An 18,211-nucleotide genomic window follows, 5' to 3' on the forward strand; every position below is an offset into this window, starting at 1 on the left:
AGCAATCTCTTCCCAGGCAAATGTGTCCTGGTGGTTGATGAAACCCCTCAGATCCACTTGGGAGTTGAATCCATTGCAGGAGCACTTTGCACCTTGAGACACTCCTGAATTAGAGATGTTATTGCTCAGGAGGTGGAGGGAACACCCAGAGTTGGGATGGGAGCACACAGGGGCTGGATGGGATGGAGAATGTCCTAAATTTAACTCTTTTCTCTTGCCAGCCATGTCCCCAGGCCAGGACAGCCATGCCAGCCTGGAACACCTTCCTGCATCCGAGCAGATCCTGCAGAGCCTGAGTGAGCTGGCCAGGTCCTTCCAGGAGATGGCCGATCGCTGCCTGCTGGTGCTGCACTTGGAAGTCAGGTAAAAACCTGGAACTTGGGGGTGGAGCAGGATCTCGGGAGGCTGCAGGTGGAGATCGTGTCCACAGGACATATTTTAGCAGGAGACAAATATAAACTTGTCCATGACAGCATCAAAGGTATGTCCAGAAATGCTGGATCACCAAATTGTGGGTGGCCAACTGTGGGATGGAGGCAGGACACCAAAGGTGGAATTTCCTGGGGACGTCTGTATCCTAACTAAAAAAGAATTTAGGAAGAAATTCCTTAATGTGGGTGTGGTGAGGTCCTAGCAGGGGTTGCCCCAGAGAAGCTGTGGCTGCCCCTGGATCCCTGGAAGTGTCCAAGGCCAGGTCAGAGCAACCTGGGCTAGTGGAAGGTGTCCCTGCCCACAGCGGGGGTGGCACTGGATGATCTTGCAGGTCCCTTCAACCCAAACCGCTCTGTGATTCCATGATTATGGATCAGAGACCAGGAAAAACGTGATCTGGGGGACTTTGTCCTTCCAAAACAACCCAGTGGTGTTTTCCTGGTCTAACAGGTGTCTCCACAGGTTTTTTTTTTTTATTGCAATTAGGGGCTTCTCCTCCTACTTTTTCCAACAGTAACAGGAACTAGGGAACCAGCTGGATTTTTTCCAAGGGCTGGATAGTTTCATGAAGTCTCTGACTTCACTTTCAAAGATCAAAGGCAGCAAATCCCTCTCTTCAGGCTGCCAGCTGCCCACTCCAGGGCTGGGAAGACATTTTTCCCTGGAGAATTGTTTAGGCCAGGTATATTTCCATTGCTTCCCTTTGCTCTGAAGCATCAAATAGAAGGAGATGTCAGAGATTTGATGGATCATCAGTTTGTTTTCTGGTGACACATCCCGAGCCACGCCGTGTCCCCGTGTGCATGGGCAGAACTCTGCTGGAGTCAGTGTGGAGCTCTGGAAAAAAATCCACATTAATTCTTGTCAGCACTCCCTCATCCTGCCATCCATCATCTGCTGGGCTCAGAAGGATTCGAGGAAAAGGTGGTGGAAGTCTGGAAATGGAGCAGTTTTCCAGCTGTGCTGTAACACGAGGTGATGCCCGAGGTAACCCAGACTCGTGGGATGGGTTTCTGGCCTCTGTGGCTTCTCGTCACACTTGGGTTAAGCAAAAATCCCTAAAATGGAATTTAGGGATAAATTCTGCTGTAATTCAGAGCAGAGCATTGCCCAGCTCCTCCAGGGCTTCCAACAGGAGCTGAGTTCGGAGCTTCGAATTCACCAAACCACATCCCTGTGTCCAAAGGGTGGAAGGGATTGAGGAGAGATGCTGACATGAGGAAAACCCCAGGGAGGTGGGAGCTTCCCTGGATCCCTCACTCTGCATTTCCAACCACCTGCAGTGGCAGAGAACAACCCCAGTCCCTCTGGTGCCTGTCCTAGCAGGATTCTCTGCTGTTCCTACACCCATTCCCTGGATCTGTGCCATTTCCAAGGCGCACAGCACAGTGGGAATTCAGCCACGGAATCCCTGTGCTTTCAGCAGGGACTCAGAGCACTTTTGGGAAGAGCTTGGGAATTTATCCCACCTCTGGCTGCTGCAGGTGCAGCCTGAGGAGACACAGCCTGGTAGATTTGGGAATTTGACACCATTATCCCATTTCTCCTGCCTCAGAGCCCCTGTTCCTTCCAGATGCAGGTTGGTATTGTCTTCTCCTCCTCCAGTAGCCCTGGACTTGACCCTGAGGTCACTGAGATCCTGCTCCTTGGTTTTGTATCTGCTTCCTTAGTGGAAGCATTTGGCACATTGAGATCATTCACCATTCCATGGAATCACGTCCTACAATCCTGGAGAGGTTGGGGTTGAAAAGGACCTTCAAGATCATCCCCTGCCACCTTCCACTATCCCAGGTTGTTCCATGCCCCATCCAGCCTGGGAATGGAAACATCTTTTGTTGGAATAACCATGAAATTTTAGACTACTTCATGTCTGTTACAGGATTTTCTTATTTCAAAAATAATATATAAAATTATATATAAGAAGCATTTACTCTGGGAATTGCCTTAAATTGGACTTGCCTGTGGTGGACACCTCAAGGGTGTTCTCCAGGGAATACGAAAGCCTGGACATCTCACTCACAGCTTTGGGCCACTCTGGTGTGAGCTTCCCATCTCCACGTGCTGATCCCGAGTTATGCCCCAAATGCCAGAGATTCTCCCCCAGGCTTTGATTTGTTCCACTAGCAGTTGAATTTCAGAGTTGTGGAATCATTTAGGTTGGAAAAGACCTTTAAGATCATGAGGTCCAACCATTCCCAGCACTGCCAAGGCGTGTCCCCAAGTGCCACATCCACATGGCTTTCAAATCCCTGCAGGGATGGGGACTCCAGCCCTGCCCTGGGCAGCCTGTGCAGGGCTGGACACCCCTTTCCATGAAGGAATTTTCCCTAAAATCCAATCTAAACCTCTCCTGGTGGAAGCAGAACCAAACCCTGTCCCCACTGAGTGATTACAAAAGTAGAAGGGTGGAATTTTTTCATTCTGCTATGGAATTTTCTGGACACAGCGCTTTCCTCTCTGGCTTTGAGAGAAAAGACTTAATTACAATTTTTGCAGAATCCTAATGGGATTTGACTGCACGGAAATTCTCCTTCCATGGAGGGATGATGGTTGGGCACATTGGTGAACAGGAAAGAGTTGCAGTAGTGTGAAATGCTTGGGAATAGGCACGATCTTGGAATTTTAATAATCATTCCATGACCCCCGGCTCACCCATTCTGCCGGTTACCACTGCTACGAGGTTTTCATGGAAGGAGTTCCTACTGGAGCATTGGTATCGTGTGGGAAGTTGGGGAATTCTGGGAAAATTCAGCGGGATGATGGAGGTCAGATCTGTCATCAAGGGTCTGTTGGATCCATCTCTGAAGATGGACAATGCCAAGAGGAGGATGCCTTTAACACAGACATCACCGCCTATCTCCTGAAGTTATTTTTTTACCAGCTTGAGGAAGGAAAAAACCGCTTTGCACCCCACAAATATTTTAAAGTGGGGCTTGTTGCATCGTGGTGTTTCTCCCTCGTGCCTCACAGGGTTCACTGTTTCCACTACCTGATCCCTCTGGCCAAACAAGGGAATTACGCCATCGTGGCCAACGTAGAGAGCATGGACTACGACCCCCTGGTGGTGCGGCTCAACAAGGACATCAGCGCCATCGAGGAGGCCATGAGTGCCAGCCTGCAGCAGCACAAGTTCCAGTACATCTTCGAAGGTCAGGCACATCCCAGTCCTTCCTTAATAAAGGCTTTTCTGTTCTCATCCCAAAGCTCCACGGGATTCCTTTCAGGGATAAAGCAGACTGAGGTGCTGTTGTCACCTACAGAACGTTGATGAGTGAGAACCACGTGGGGTTTGACTGGCTGGGAGAGCTGGGAATGTTCCCCTGGAGAAGGGAAGGCTCCAGGGAGAGCTGAGAGCCCCTTGCAGGGCCTCAAGGGGCTCAAGGAGAGCTGCAGAGGGACTGGGGCCAAGGCATGGAGGGACAGGAGCCAGGGAATGGCTTCCCAGTGCCAGAGGGCAGGGCTGGATGGGAGATTGGGAATTGGGAATTGCTGGCTGGGAGGGTGGGCAGGGGCTGGAATGGAATTCCCAGAGCAGCTGGGGCTGCCCCTGGATCCCTGGCAGTGTCCAAGGCCAGGCTGGACATTGGGGCTGGGAGCAGCCTGGGACAGTGGGAGGTGTCCCTGCCCATGGCAGGAGTGGCACTGGATGGGCTTTAAGGTCCCTTCCAACCCAACCCATCCTGGGATTCTGGGATTCCAGGATTCCCTGTTTGTTCAAGAAGAGGGAAGTGACTCCACACAGAGCCACGGGGACCATTCACATCCTGTTGAAGTTTAAATTCATACTCATGGTCCTCGTTAATCGCAGGCACCTCTTAAGCCCAGGTCTGGGATTTACAGATACCCCACATTCGCTGCCTGTTGATGAACATAAATCCTTAATTTAGACTTTTACTTGGCCTCTGGCCTTGCCCAGACCTGTGCAGTGTAAACCAGGCTTGGGTTTTGCTGTTCGTAATGTGACACAAGTGGATGCCTCATTGTCTGGGGGGTGGCTGTGTCCTTTAGCCCCCAGCTGTGTCCTTCTAACATCCTTCAGACACAGGAAACTGTTCAAGGCTGATCAGAGAGGGGTTGTGCATTGAAACACAGCTCATTCCTGCTCCTGGAGACTGAATTTACCAGGGAAAACACCACCCTGGATAACAGATTAAAATCCTGTGTTTTTATAGGAGCCGCAGTGATCCATTCCCCCAGACAGGGAAGGGGCATTGTGTTCATAAATCAGAGGTTGTGATAACACAGCTCAGAGGTTTGGGGCAGTTTTGTGGTTTTACTAAAGAAGGGAACGTGGAGGAAAGTCTTAAACTGCACCATGAAGATTTCTGAGGATGTCCAGGTAGAATCCGTTTATCCTTTGATCCAGCCCACATGCACCACGTACCAGTGCTCATTTTGGGGTTTTACCATGAATTATCAGCACTAAATCTCTTCCCTCTCGCAGGTTTGGGCCACCTCATCTCCTGCATCCTCATCAACGGCGCCCACTACTTCAAGCGCATCAGCGAGTCCGGCATCAAGAAGATGTGCAGGAACATCTTCATCCTGCAGCAGAACCTGACCAACATCACCATGTCCCGTGAGGCTGACCTGGACTTCGCCAGGTGAGCAGAAACGTCGGCGTTTGTCACTCCTTTGGTGTCCACAGGAGCAGAGGTGGCTCCTTCCAAAAGTCTCAGGTGGCTGGGTGGGTGTCGAGTTCAACACATGCTGGTAATTTTTGCTTTCCTTTGGTTGAACAACATTCAGTGGGACATAAAACCATCGAATCCAGGGATTTTTAAGGTCAGGAAAGATCTCCAAGGTCATCAAGTCCAACTGTGGATCCGTTGAGGTTGGTGTGAGGTCCCACCAAAGTGTCTGCGCTTGGTGCTTCCTTGGGGCTTCTCCAAGACCAAAACGCAGGCAAGAAAAAGCTTCGAAAGGTAGTGGGTAGAACTTAAACTGGATAAAACTGGGGCTTGGATTTATTCCCAGGTGAGAAATATTTTGGTTTGTTGAAGGCTCAGGGTCACCAGATCCAGGTTGGCTTGAAGGGACATCTCCCTCGAGTTCTGTTACCTTGAAATAGCAGTAACAGCAAAATAAACCCAAAACTGGGTGTGGCAGACCCCCTGCAGACTTCTGCCATATTTTGGGATTTATTCACTCAAGGAAGATTGAGGAATAAGCAGAGGGGTGAAGGCAAACCCTGAGCAGTGGTTTTGGCACCTGAACTCAGGGCTGGCTACAGGGAGCTCCTCAGCTGATGCTCTGTGGCAGCAGCTGGGTCAGGAGGGGACAGCTGAGCCCAGGAACAGCCAGAGGAAAGGTCTGGAACGTGGAAATGAAGGAATGGGGTCGAATGAGAGAGGTTTGTGTGGCACTTGGATCTGAGCCACCACCACCACCAGGAAAACTTGGTGCTATCATTTGGCCTCTGCTGGTGAAGGCTGAATTAGGAGGGAAGTTTGGATTCCCATGGATGAGGAAGAGTGTGACTGAGTGCCTCATTTATTTGGGATCTCACCTGGGGAATGATCATTATTGAATTCATTTCTTCCTATCAGCATTGGCATGAGGAAGTTGTGAGTGCTGAGGCCTGCAGGAGGTGGAGGGAGAAAGATGAATTAGTAATTCTCCAAGGAATAAACTTCCCAAATTCAATCTTTTCTTTCTTAAATGACCACCCTGTGGTGAAGGAATTTTTCTAATATCCAACCTAAACTTCCCTTGCCATGACTTGAGGCCATTTCCATGTGTCCTGTCTCTTGTTCCTTGGGGGAAGAGCCTGACCCCCACCCTCCCACAGCAGCTTTGTGCAGATTTCCTCCCATCAAATCCATTCAGCAACACTTCTTAGTAGCTTTCACGACTGCATCACCTCCCTCTTTTCTTTTGGGGTGTAATTCCGTGCTCTGAGGAGTCTGTTTGATTCTTTAGTTCTTCAGATGGCTCCTGAATGTTTAAATGTTTGTTATCCAGATTCTCCTTTTACATAAACAAGGCTCTGGTGCTTCCAAGCCCTGCCCTGCTCACCTGAATTCACAATCACCTGAGCAAGTTCCTCACGTCACCCCAGGGACTCCACGTACCCAGGTCTACTCAAACTATTAAATAAACATAACAGAAAGTATAAAACAACATCAGGCTGGGATAAAAGTGATTTGTACCTCTGTGATAGGGCTCAGGCAGGAATCTGTAAATGCTCTGTGCTGTGGTGAACTCTCAGTTTTGCCTTTTTCAAGATCAAGTGGTTTTTTCCTGTACAGGAGCAGTGGCAGAGCTGATGGAGAAATCCTCACTCCCCTGCTCTTCCTTTCCCCTGCACCTCCTGGGATAAATTCCCTCCCTGCCTCACTTCCCCAGGGAGCTGGGGGATCGTGAGTGGGACAGGAGACTCCTAACCCTGCCTGGATATTTCTGTGCCCTTGACACTGAGGGTTCAAGGAGCAATTAGCCTCAATTAACAATCAGTGCATCACTCTCCACACAGCCCCTCTCCACACATTACATCTGAATTCTGGAACAGCTCCCTTTTCTCAAAGTGAACCTGTTTGAAATCAGATGTGCTCCAGTTTGTCGGACAGACCAGAGCAGTTGAGAAAGGACCAGAAGTCCTTTAAGATTTTCCTGGGTGTCATGCTTTGGATTTTGCTTTTATTTTTCCCTTCTGATAATGTCTTCGAGGCTTTTTAGGGGCCTCAAAGAGCACTGGGCATCCCCTTTCTCCTCTGCTCAGTGACTTTAGGCAGAAATATCAACCAGGGAAGCTGGAAGGGGAAGCCCTTTCTCCTCTGAAGCCAAAATCACGTGGAGGATTTACAGCAAACCCAGGTACCACCTCTTGGTCCTGATGAGGCTCTTGCTGTTTAAAGCCCGTTTTTCCAAAGCTCTGTAACCTGCAGGTGACAACACCAGCATTTGCTGTTTTGGGAGGAAGGGGAAAACACATTTTAAATGAGTTTTGTGTGAAGATTCTCAGTTCAAGGCAGGGAAAGTCTCGGCAGAGCATCACAGAGCAGAGCTGGGAGCATGTTTCCATTGAAAAAAATTAAATTGCCAAGTGGTGTGAGGAGTTTTTTCCACCAGGAGAAAGGGTGAAACAGGCTGGTCCTGGCTGCTGAGGTGTCACAAAGGATTTGTAGCATTTGCTACATTTCCTACAGATATTAATAGGTTTTTCACTCCTGTGTGTGTTCAGTATCTAGGCCAGCAGAAGTGCAGGAGGTTGTTGGGGCTTCCACTACTTTATTAAGGAAAAAGCTGGATTTTCTCCCTGGGTAATATCCATGCAAACTCTGGGACTGAGCGTGACTTCCAAACACCTCCAAACTTCCAAAGTTTCACACCCAGAATTAGATTTAAGGCATGAGAGGAATAAAAGCTTCAAATTCGAATTTCTGTTCAGGTCTTCTCCCTTGTGCCTTCTTTCCTCCTCTCCCTCTATCCCCATCCAGAATTCTCTTGGATTTTATGAAGATTTCATCAGGGGTAGTCACAAAGGGTGAGCATTCTGCTTCAGACTTACCCTTCAATAAAATATCATTGGAAAAAGTGGCTCTCTGAGTCATACAAGTGTTAAAATTGAGTGTTCTGGAGAGTGAATTGAGGTGGTTGCAAAGGGAAGGGAGAGGGCAGGGACGAAATGGGAACATTTTCTCTAACAAGTGTCTCGGTGACCTCGGAAATGGAGGCTTCTGAGCAGTGCTGTCATTGTCCCTGGGTCTCAGCGTCCTCCCTGCCTTAGGCGGCGGCAGCAGAGGGATCCACAGATGTCCCCACACCTGGGAATCAGTTGGAGCTTTCCCTGTGCTGCCATTCCCGTTATTCCCATGGCTACCCCTCCTGCAGGGACCAGGAATCTTTTCCTGCTGTTGAAGGCATTACCAGGGATATTGGCTGTGACGTTTCTGTAGCACATGTGGCACCTCGTTGTCACTGCTGGTGGATCCCGACCGCTCTGGAGAAATTCCCGGGGAAATGGGGTTGGGAGAAGCCATCAGAGCTCCACTTGTTCCTGGTTTGGCCATCAGTGAACCCAAATCATGGAGTCACAGGATCATTGAGGTTGGAAGAGATTTCCAGGACCATCGAGTCCAAGCTGTGCCCAATCCCCACCTTGTCCCCGGCCCAGAGCACCGAGTGCCACCTCCAGGAATTCCTTGGACACCTCCAGGCATGGGGACTCCAAACCTCCCTGGGCAGCCCCTGCCAATGTTTAATCACCGTTTCCATGGAGGAATTTTCCCAATATCCACCCTGAGCCTCCCCTGGCCCATCCTGAGGCCGTTCCCTCTCTCCTGTCCCTGTTCCCTGGCAGCAGAGCCCGACCCCCCCGGCTGCCCCCTCCTGTCAGGGACTTGTGCAGAGCCACAAGGTCCCCCCTGAGCCTCCTTTGCTCCAGCCTGAGCCCCTTTCCAGCTCCCTCAGCTGCTCCTGGGGCTCCAGCCCCTTCCCAGCTCCGTTCCCTTCCCTGCACATGCTCCAGCACCTCGATGGGTCTGGGGAACACTCACGTTACTCAAACCCATCTTTATTCCAAGGCCAGGTTGGATGGGGCTTGGAGCAGCCTGGAATAGTGGAAGGTGTCCCTGCCCATGGCAGGGGTGGGACTGGATGATCCTTAAAATCCCTTCTCACCCCAAGCATTCCATGATTCCATGATCCTGTGAAAGTTTAGGATGGAGGACGCAGCTGGAGCTTGAGCTTTTATCAAACTCGTGTCGAACTCTGCGTCACTGCTGGGTTGGATCCCAGGGCTGGAGTGCCCTGGAGTGCATCTTCGGCACTCCGGGCTCCTCTCCTGCCCTGGCTGCCGGGCAGGGCAGTTTTTTCTTGGATTATTCCCAGATTTCTGCTGTTCCCCGCTGCACAAGGCTGTCCCGGGCAGGAGGAATCAGCAAGGACCTGCTGCCATCTACTGGGAGCTGCCGAGGGAAAGGGAAACATTCAAACATCCCAGTGCTCGGGAGGAAGACTTTTCATTGCCAAATCTTACTTCTCTGGCTGATTTTACTCTTGATAAATACCGTGGTTGTGCCTGGGTTGCCCGAGCATGGAGCTGGTGGAGGGAGTCTTCCTCTGAGGGCCATCCTTGAGCTTGATTTGTGTGTGGAGAGCATCAGGTCCAGCAAATCCTGACCCAGATCCCTTTGTTCGGTGTCAGGTGTCTCTGCAGAACTCCCGAGATGCTCCTCTGCTGCCTGTGGGTGAGGGAAGTATCTCAGATGTTCTCCTTGGAGCTGCTCTCAAGCCAGGACTAAACTTGGGGTGTTGAAATCATTCAGTTTGAGTAAAACCCGTGTCAGCTCAATAAACAGGGCACTCTAATGCCTGCACTTCATAGCCTGAATTGTGAAAGGTAAAATCCCCAAATCTTCACAGTCTGGATCCCAGGAAGTCCCTTCCCTACAGGGGATCCAGGGACAGACCAGGCTCTGGAGGAAAAGGTTGCCTTTGCTGACAGCATGGGAAAGTTGTGTTGTCTCCATCACAGGCTGGACTCGTGTGTCTGGAGCACGTCCTTGTTTGGGTTTGCAGCTTTTAATTAACAAGGCTGCTTTAGTTTTCAATTAAGGACTCGCTTACAACAAAATCCGCATTTTCTTTCCCTTTCTTTTCCGCCTTGTTTGCTCCCCCCTGTAGTAGTTTCCACTGAGCTTTGATCTCAGTGCAGGTTTAATTAGCTGTAATTAGTGGTTTCACTGCATTAACCAAAAATCCTGATCGCAGAGGATTAAGATCCACCCCTCAGCTTGATGGCCTCCTCCTCCCCTTCCTCCTGCTGCTTCCCCAGGGGGATTTAGGGGATCGGAGGGTCCCTGTGTGGCCCTTCCCCAGACGGGTGCTGCCCCTTCATCCCAAAGAGCCGCCCTGTTATGGGATCATTAAAATTCCCTGGAACAGATCCCCCATCCAGGGATTTAATTCCCACTTAAATCTGCAGCTGCCAGGAGTTTTAGGATGACTCCAATCTGTGCCTTCGCAGCACTTACTGGGGACTCTCCCTGCTTTCAGTACATTTGGAATCATGGAATTGTTTAGGTTGGAAAAGCCCTCTGAGATAAAGTCCAACCGTTCCCCCAGCACTGCCAAGGCCACCACTGACCCCATGTCCCCACGTGCCACATCCGCATGGCTTTAAATCCCTCCAGGAACGGCGACTCCACCCCTGCCCTGGGCAGCCCTTTTGGGGAAGGACTTTTCCCAGTATCCACCCTGCCCCTGCCCTGGCCCAGCCTGAGGCCGTTCCCTCTCTCCTGTCCCTGTTCCCTGCGAGCAGAGCCCGACCCCCCCGGCTGCCCCCTCCTGTCAGGGACTTGTGCAGAGCCACAAGGTCCCCCCGAGCCTCCTTTGCTCCAGGCTGAGCCCCTTTCCAGCTCCCTCAGCTGCTCCTGGGGCTCCAGACTCTTTCCCAGATCCTTTGGCCTTTTCAGCCAGGTGCCTGCTCCAGGTTTCCCACACTTTCAGCTTTTCCAGTCCTTCACAAGCTCCTGGAAGCTGTGGAGTGGCCAAGTCCTTTGCTGAAGCCTCCCAGCTCCTCAGCACAGGATGGAGAGGAGATTTTGGAAGATGTGACTCTGCTCTTCTCCATGGATGTGCACAGTCCTTCTTCTCAGGGCTGCTCTCAAATATTCCTCCCCAGGACAACCCTTGAGGCTTTACACCCTGTAGTAACCCCAGAGTAACTGGAGTAGGGGCTAAATTAACACGGCACTTCCTCCACCCCGACCAGGCTGGGTATGGGAAGTCACGGAGCATCCACTGTCCTTAGGAATCGCTCCAAGTGCCAGAGGAAGCATCTGAAAATATCAGCAGGCTCTGGAAGGCACCAGTCCTGCTCAGCCTTCGCAGTGTTGACTCAATGTTTTATTTTGATCAGGCATTTCAGCCCTTCCCGGAGGCGCTTTTAATCTTCGCTCTGTAACCTTTAAAGAGAGGTTTTCGTGGCCTCTGCAATGATTTTTTTTTTGCCTGGATGGGGATGTCTGAGCTGCTCCGAGTAAAGAGATTAATTCAATTTTGCTAAACTGGAAATGGACTGAAAAACTGAGAGGCTTCATTGACTTTTCCTCACTCGGCTCGTGGTGTGTTAGAGAAACAATCAATGGGGGTGAACTTCTCAGCCAGCAGAAACCTGGCGTTCCCATCTCCAGGGAACTGGCTGGGGAAGATGGGAATAAACATTTTTAAGAAGTCTGGTTTGGCCAGAGCGCGTTCCTCCTCCGTCTTAAAACCATCAGGATAAATTCTCCTGGAAATGAATTACAAACAAATCCCTCATTTATCCCCGAGGTGACAGTCTTTTGCTGATATGTGCTTTCTGGAGACTAATAAGTTTTGAATGTCGGTGGGGCGGGGGAAGGAAAAAAATCAAAGTAATTACTTTGTGTTCCCAAGCTCCTTATTTGAGTAGGTGCCTGTGTGTTTATCTCCCTCTGTCATGCTGCATTGCTAATGGTAATTAAAAGCAAGGGATTTTTCTTGCTGGAAGTTGTTCTTATTTTCCACCTTTAGTGATTTTGGCCTCGGCGACGACGCTTTGCCACCGGCCAGTTACTTGTGAACTGCTCTCGTAGAAGGTCTGAGTTCAGGAAACTCTGCTTGTGCAGCTGGAATTGGATCATTTTGTTAATGCAGGCCTGTGCAACGTGAGGTGGGCGGTGGTTTTTTTCAGGCCGGGGTTTGGAAGCACATCCTGGAGGTGTCCGTCCTGGCGGCCACTGTCATCTCCGTGGTGGCTCCGGGAAGTCACGGAGAGCTCCCGGCATTTGCTTTATTTGCACAGGATTCGGGTTGGTGGTGGTGGCAGTGAAAGTGTGGAGCAAACCCATGCGGTCCGTGGTCGGGAATGGGGTCTGGATCCTTGGGGAAACCCACCCAGGACACTTTGGCCGCGGCTCAGGGGTGGGACAAGGAGTTCTGCTGGGTCCCCAGCCTTGGAGGGGACTTCAGTTTCTCCCTACACTTCATTTTCCACAGGAAACATGGAAGATGTTTTGTTGGGAAGAGGTTTTGGCTGGGAAGAGGTCACAGGGCTTTCCCCACAGGCCCCTCAGGCTGCAGAATCTTAGACCAGGTCTAAAGTCTGGATCAGGAGGCCAAAATTGCCGTTCCACCACGGTGTCCAGATCGTGGAAGGTTTTTCATCCCACAGAAATACAAGGATGAGTGTCAAAGCTTATTTTTAGGTCGGGGTAAAGCCTCTGTGTGATGGATCCAGCACTCTTTAGCAGAATTTTATGTGCCCAGAGAGCCGCTTTGTTTGTGTGCTTGCTCTGAAACTTCTGTGGGAACATTCCAGCAAATCCTCTTCTCTCTGTCCAATCCAAGGACCTTCCCCTCGTTCCCTGCACTTCCACAGCTTCAGGCTCTGGAACTCACATTGAGCACCACACGAGGGGTTGGGCTGGAGGCACAGAGGCAGCAGCGTGCAGGGATGGAAATGTGATCCAGTGGAACTCCAAGTGAGGAAGAAGAGGGAATTCCCTTGGTTTTCCTTCATTAAAGGGTTTTTTTGCTTTAGAGTAGCAAGGCGCAGCAGCTCCCAGCACACGGAATGGGCTTCACTGGATCGTCTTCATTTGGAATCCCAGAATCATTTGGGTTGGAAAAGCCCTCGGAGATCATCAAGTCCAACTCTTTACCTGTCACTGCCGAGGTCACCACTGACCCCTGTCCCCAAGTGCCACATCCACATGGCTTTGAAATCCTTCCAGGGATGGGGACTCCACCAAGGCTGGAAAACCCTTTTGGGGAAGAAACCTTCTCTGATAGCCAACCTAAACCTCCCCTGGCACAACTTGAGGCTGTTCCTTCTTGTTTTGTCTACTTGGGAGAAGAGCCCAACCCTCAGACTGAGCTTGAGCAAACATCCAGAGCCATCCCATGGGAACAGATCCCACTGTGAGTGTATGGGAATGTGAGCTCCATGTCTGAGCTCTCCAATAACCTTGGATCTCCTGTCTGGGTTAGAAACTGGTTTTTTCTCCCGTGCTTAAAGGTGGGCTCTGTGCTGGATGCTGTTCTGGGAGGTTCTGATGAAATTCCCAACAAACAGCTTTAAGGGAAAGGACAGCTTTTTAAGAAGGGAATTTGTGTGACACACAAAAAAAGAAATGACAAAAAAAATAAGAGGAAGACCCATCAGTGTGTCACGAGCAGCCATCCCAGGCATTTGTCTGCAGCTGAGGGAAAGGTAAAGATTGGATTGTCAGCTGGAGATGCATCTCTATTGCCTGGCTCCCACCTGCAAATGGAAGCAATTAGGAAAATGTCCTACCTTTTTCACAGGAGGCAGCATCTTCCCAGCACGAGCCCCACGGCCAGAGAGACACGGATGAGGCCTGAAGGAGCAGATTGCTTTGCCCTGTCAGTCAGATCTCATTAGGACCTGCAGTGCCTCAGACCCCGTTATCAGCTCGGGGATAACTGATAGCAGGGCTGAGTGAGGGTGCTGGAGTCACTGCTTGTCACTTCTCTGGGCTCCGCAGTCAAATCTGCCACAGGTCTCTCTCTCTCTCTCTCTCTCTCTTCATTAGATTAAGCCAGGAGTGAAGCTTTCTGACCTGCTGATGCACCCTGGAACCAGAAATGTTTCCCTTGGAAGGGGTGGGAGCGGGCAGGGAATGGCTGGGAGGGAGGAAAACGTCAGTGTTGGGACACAAAGGGGCGGTGAGGACGTGGCCAGGTCTGGGAGCGGGGATTGCGAAGTGAGAGAAGAGAGGAGGAGGAGGAGCGATGGCCCAGGGCCAATTCCTGGTGGGATAGAGGAGGGAAAAGGGAAACTGAGGAAAGGATGGGAATAGCAGAAGTGAGAGGACCAACAGGGTCAAGCCATGCCACAGCATTGGGGTGGAGCAGGGATGTCAGCAGATGTAGCCCAGGAGCAGCAGGGTTCCAGCTCTTTAAGTCATTCACGGGAGGTTTAGATTGGATTTAGGAACATTTTTTCCCCCCAGAAAGGGCTGCAAAGCACTGGCACAGCTGCCCAGGGCAGTGGTGGAGTCCCCATCCCTGGGAGAGTTCAAAACCATGTGGATGTGGCACCTGGGGACATGAGTTAGTGGTGACCCTGGTGGTGAAATGGTTGCACTGGACACTTGAATTCAGGTAGATTGAGATACATTCCTCCATTTCCTTAATCACCAAGTTCTTTAATTCATTGACTTTTGGTCTGGTTTGGAGGTTTTGGTGAACTCAGGGCTAGTGGTGAGTCCTGGTGCAAAGCCCCATGTTCAGCTGGTGAATCTAAATAATCCTAAATAATCCTAAATAAGGATTTCTACCAACTTCATTCTGCAATCAGGAGTTTCGTCCTTCACCTTCTGCTAAGGACCTGTGCCTAGGGATGTGCTGGTCGTTCCAGGTGGTGGGATCTGTAAAATTCCCAGCTATCATATCTTCAGGGTTTATTCTCCTTGGCCAAAGAAAGTCCCAAGATGGTTTTTCCACCTTTGAAATGCTGAGAGCTGGAGCTGATGCTGCTGGGGGCACCTGGGGACCTTCCTTTCTCACTGGTGCTGAAGGATTGATGATTATGGGGGGAATTATCCTCATGCCAGGGAATGTTCTCAACTGTCAGCCATCTCCTGGCTCTGGGATCACAGAATCATGGAATGGTTTGGGTTGGAAGGGACCCTAAAGCCCATCCAGTCCCATCCCCTGCCATGGTCAGGGACACTTTCCCCTATCCCAGGTTGCTCCAAATGCCTCACCACCCTCACAATAAACCCTTTCCTCCTAAAATCAAATCTAAATCTCACCTCTTTTAGCTTAAAACTTTCCTTTTGTCCTGTCACTACCTCTGGACTGTGTAAAAAGTTGCTTTCCATCATTTTAAATTAATTCTCTTGAAGGACTTAAGGCTGCAAAGAGTTTGGGATGTAACCAAGGTTTTATGGGCTCCATGGGGTCAGCTGGGGACAAGATGCCATTCAGCATTTTCTGACCCATGGAGGAACAGTTGCACATCATCTTCTCCCCTCCCCCGCTCCCCTTTCCTCCCTCTTCAGCTGTGCAGTAACATCTTATTTGGGGGATTCAGCCTCCCCCACGGTGTTCCCCAGGAGCTTTGCCGGCAAAGGCGTGGTCCATCTGAGTTGGATTTTGGTGTGATTGCCATAATTACCCTCTGACTTCCACCCCCGAGTGAGATGAGATGGCCCAAAAGGAGAGCTGTGATTTTTGAAGTAAATAAATAAATAAATAAACGGAGAGATGATTCTTGAAGTGCCAAAGGCGAGAGGCTCCAGGGCAGGAATGAGCGGGGAATGCAGATCAGGCAACGCCGTCTATCCAAGGTGGAGCCTCTGCTGAGGCTGACATTAAAAATTCCGACTCAAATGCGGGAAACATGGAGTAAAGGAGGTGAATTATTGATGGGGAGCAGGGATTACCATATCTGACAGATGGAGACTGTCTGAGAACATTTTGCAGAGTGGCATCTGCACCGTGCCTGATTGGCGTCCCTGAACTTTCGCACGTCAGATGTCGAATATCAACACACAAACTCTGACGGAGCAATTAAATCTGTCCTGTAATGAACATGGGCCTCGTAGCCAGGAGAAATCCACACGGTCAGGTAAAGTCCAAATGCCTCAATTCTTATTTTTTAGGGAGCTATTTAAATAATTCCACCCAAAGCGGTGCATTGAATACACGCACGTGTGATGTCGACATTTAGATATATTCAGGAAATTATGTGCAATGTATCTTCTCTTACTCGAATTTTACTGAAGGCTGTAAAGCTCCCCCTCATATTTTATAATTCGTGTTCCAGATTGGAGCTCAAATAATACAGAAGAGCTCTGAAATTCAGCTGGCACCTCATGACACAGAAGTGCATTAACACCTAAAGCTGAAATGGCTCTCTCAAGTGCGCACAGAAGTCGTAGATCAGACACGGATTCCACATTGTCATGTGGGGAAAAACAAAGAGGAGAAGGGAAGAAGTGCAAATAAGAACAAGTTTGATGCTTTGGTGGGGAACAGCTTGGATTGGGAAGAAGCAAGATGGAAAACGTGGCTTTTCTAGTAGGATTCAGTGCCTTCGGATCCCGGGTTGTTTTCCTAAGCCCAGCCCATCGTGGGAAATGGGTGAATTTTTCTGCCATCTGTAAAAACTGGGGTGCTGAGGAAAATTCATGGAAAATGAATTCATGGAAATGAATTCATGGAAAATTTCCTTCAGGGAAAATGTGCAGATTTTGGGAATCATCAGGAAAAGATGCCTTTTGTCCCTGGAGGGGGTTCAGGGCTGGAATCTGGGAAGTTACTCAGCGAGCATCAGCATTAGGAAAAATCTCTTCAGACAGAGGGTTGCCCAGGGCAGTGCTGGAGTCCCCATCCCTGGAGGGATTTAAATCCCTGTGGCTGTGGCACTTTGGGGACATGGTCAGTGGTGGCCTTGGCAGTGCTGGGAATGGTTGGACCTCATGATCTTAAAGGGCTTTTCCAACCTCAGTGTTTCCGTGATTCCATGGTTTTGTGGGATGGCTGTTGCTGGGTTGGCTCCATCCCGTTGGACACACAAGGAGCCTCCCTCTGGCCCCATAATCACAGAATGGATAAGGTTGGAGGGGACCATGGTGGGGTCATTGATCCTTGTCACCCTCAAAGCAGCCTTTGAGAGAGCAGAGAAGTTCTGGACGAGGTGTCTCCAAAGTGCGTCGGGAAATTCTCAAATGGGAATTGAGAGAGGTCGATAAATTAATAAATCACTACAGAAAACTCCAGGTTCAGCTCTCCCAGCAGAGTCCTTTGGAGGTTTTGTGCAGTTGAAGGTGCGTTTCTGGAAGGAGATGAAAAGCAGTTCAGAGAATTGCTGTGCTTCTGATGGCTCTGATCTACTCCACCAGTCCAGAAGCAGTGCAGGGATTCTCTTCTCCCTCTGTGGGGACCGGTTTTGTTTCCAAGGAGTCACATAAAAAGTGATGAGCAAAGGGATGCAACTCCAAGGTATTCCACTAGTAAAACCTGTTTTTTCCATGCAGCGGAGAGTGGAGATAAAAACCACATCTACAGCTGTGGGTCTCACCCTGCACTGACATTGCCTTGATAATATTTTCATTTTAAATGCTCAGATCTGCTGCCTGGCAAAAAAAATATTGTAGTGAAGCTCTATTGGCTCAAAAATTTGGGATAATTGGAGCTAAACCCACCAGGAATGGCCAGAAGAGGCTGCAGTTGTGCTGCATACGGCAGTGTGGGAGCTGCTCTTTTAGGAGTGGTGGGTTTCAGTCCCTCTAAATAAGACTTTTACCCTCAGAATGATAGAGAGGGAAGAAAAATTTCAGCCAAAAATGCTGCAAATGAGCAGCAGCTGCCCATAAAAACCTGTGGCCTCAAACCTGGAGGTTTCCAAGCATCAGGAGAAGTGCTGAGAACTGGCGGAGTTGGGATGAAATGTTCCTCAGGCCAGCAGCTAGCACAGAAAGCAAGGAGGAGAGGGTTGAAGCTCTTAATCCCTCATCCAGGAGATCCACAGTTCCATGTTGATGTCCGCTACTTCTGGACATCTCAAAATTCGGCCTTGAACCCATCCTGGTTTCTTTGTGTCCCATTTCTTCTCCTTGGATGGTGGCAGTCATGTCCTTGAGGTCGTGGTGGTGGTGGCACTGATGTGATGGGTCACTGGGTTGGGTTGGAGGCTGCTGCAGGATTTGTTTCCTCCTGGTTTGGGTAACTCCGTGCCAGCAGGTCCCTTCCCAATGTCAGCAGTTTCTAGGCTGGATCAAGGCACCAGGAGAGAAAAAAAAGGGCCATGATGCAAGAGAATCCTAAAAAATAAACTCTT

General features: G+C 50.0%; 1 protein-coding gene across 2 annotated transcripts in view; it reads left to right on the forward strand.

The window, feature by feature from the left end:
• Positions 1-18,211, forward strand: part of EXOC4 (exocyst complex component 4) — a 292,928-nt gene that overhangs the window by 265,252 nt on the left and 9,465 nt on the right. For both annotated transcript variants that reach the window (XM_048301012.1, XM_048301013.1), the window contains 3 exons: positions 222-363; positions 3,403-3,581; positions 4,877-5,036. In XM_048301012.1, the coding sequence (XP_048156969.1) occupies positions 222-363; positions 3,403-3,581; positions 4,877-5,036 (481 nt within the window). The remainder of the gene's footprint in view (positions 1-221; positions 364-3,402; positions 3,582-4,876; positions 5,037-18,211) is intronic.

Source organism: Corvus hawaiiensis, chromosome 4 (assembly GCF_020740725.1).
Source record: "Corvus hawaiiensis isolate bCorHaw1 chromosome 4, bCorHaw1.pri.cur, whole genome shotgun sequence".
Taxonomy (NCBI): domain Eukaryota; kingdom Metazoa; phylum Chordata; class Aves; order Passeriformes; family Corvidae; genus Corvus; species Corvus hawaiiensis.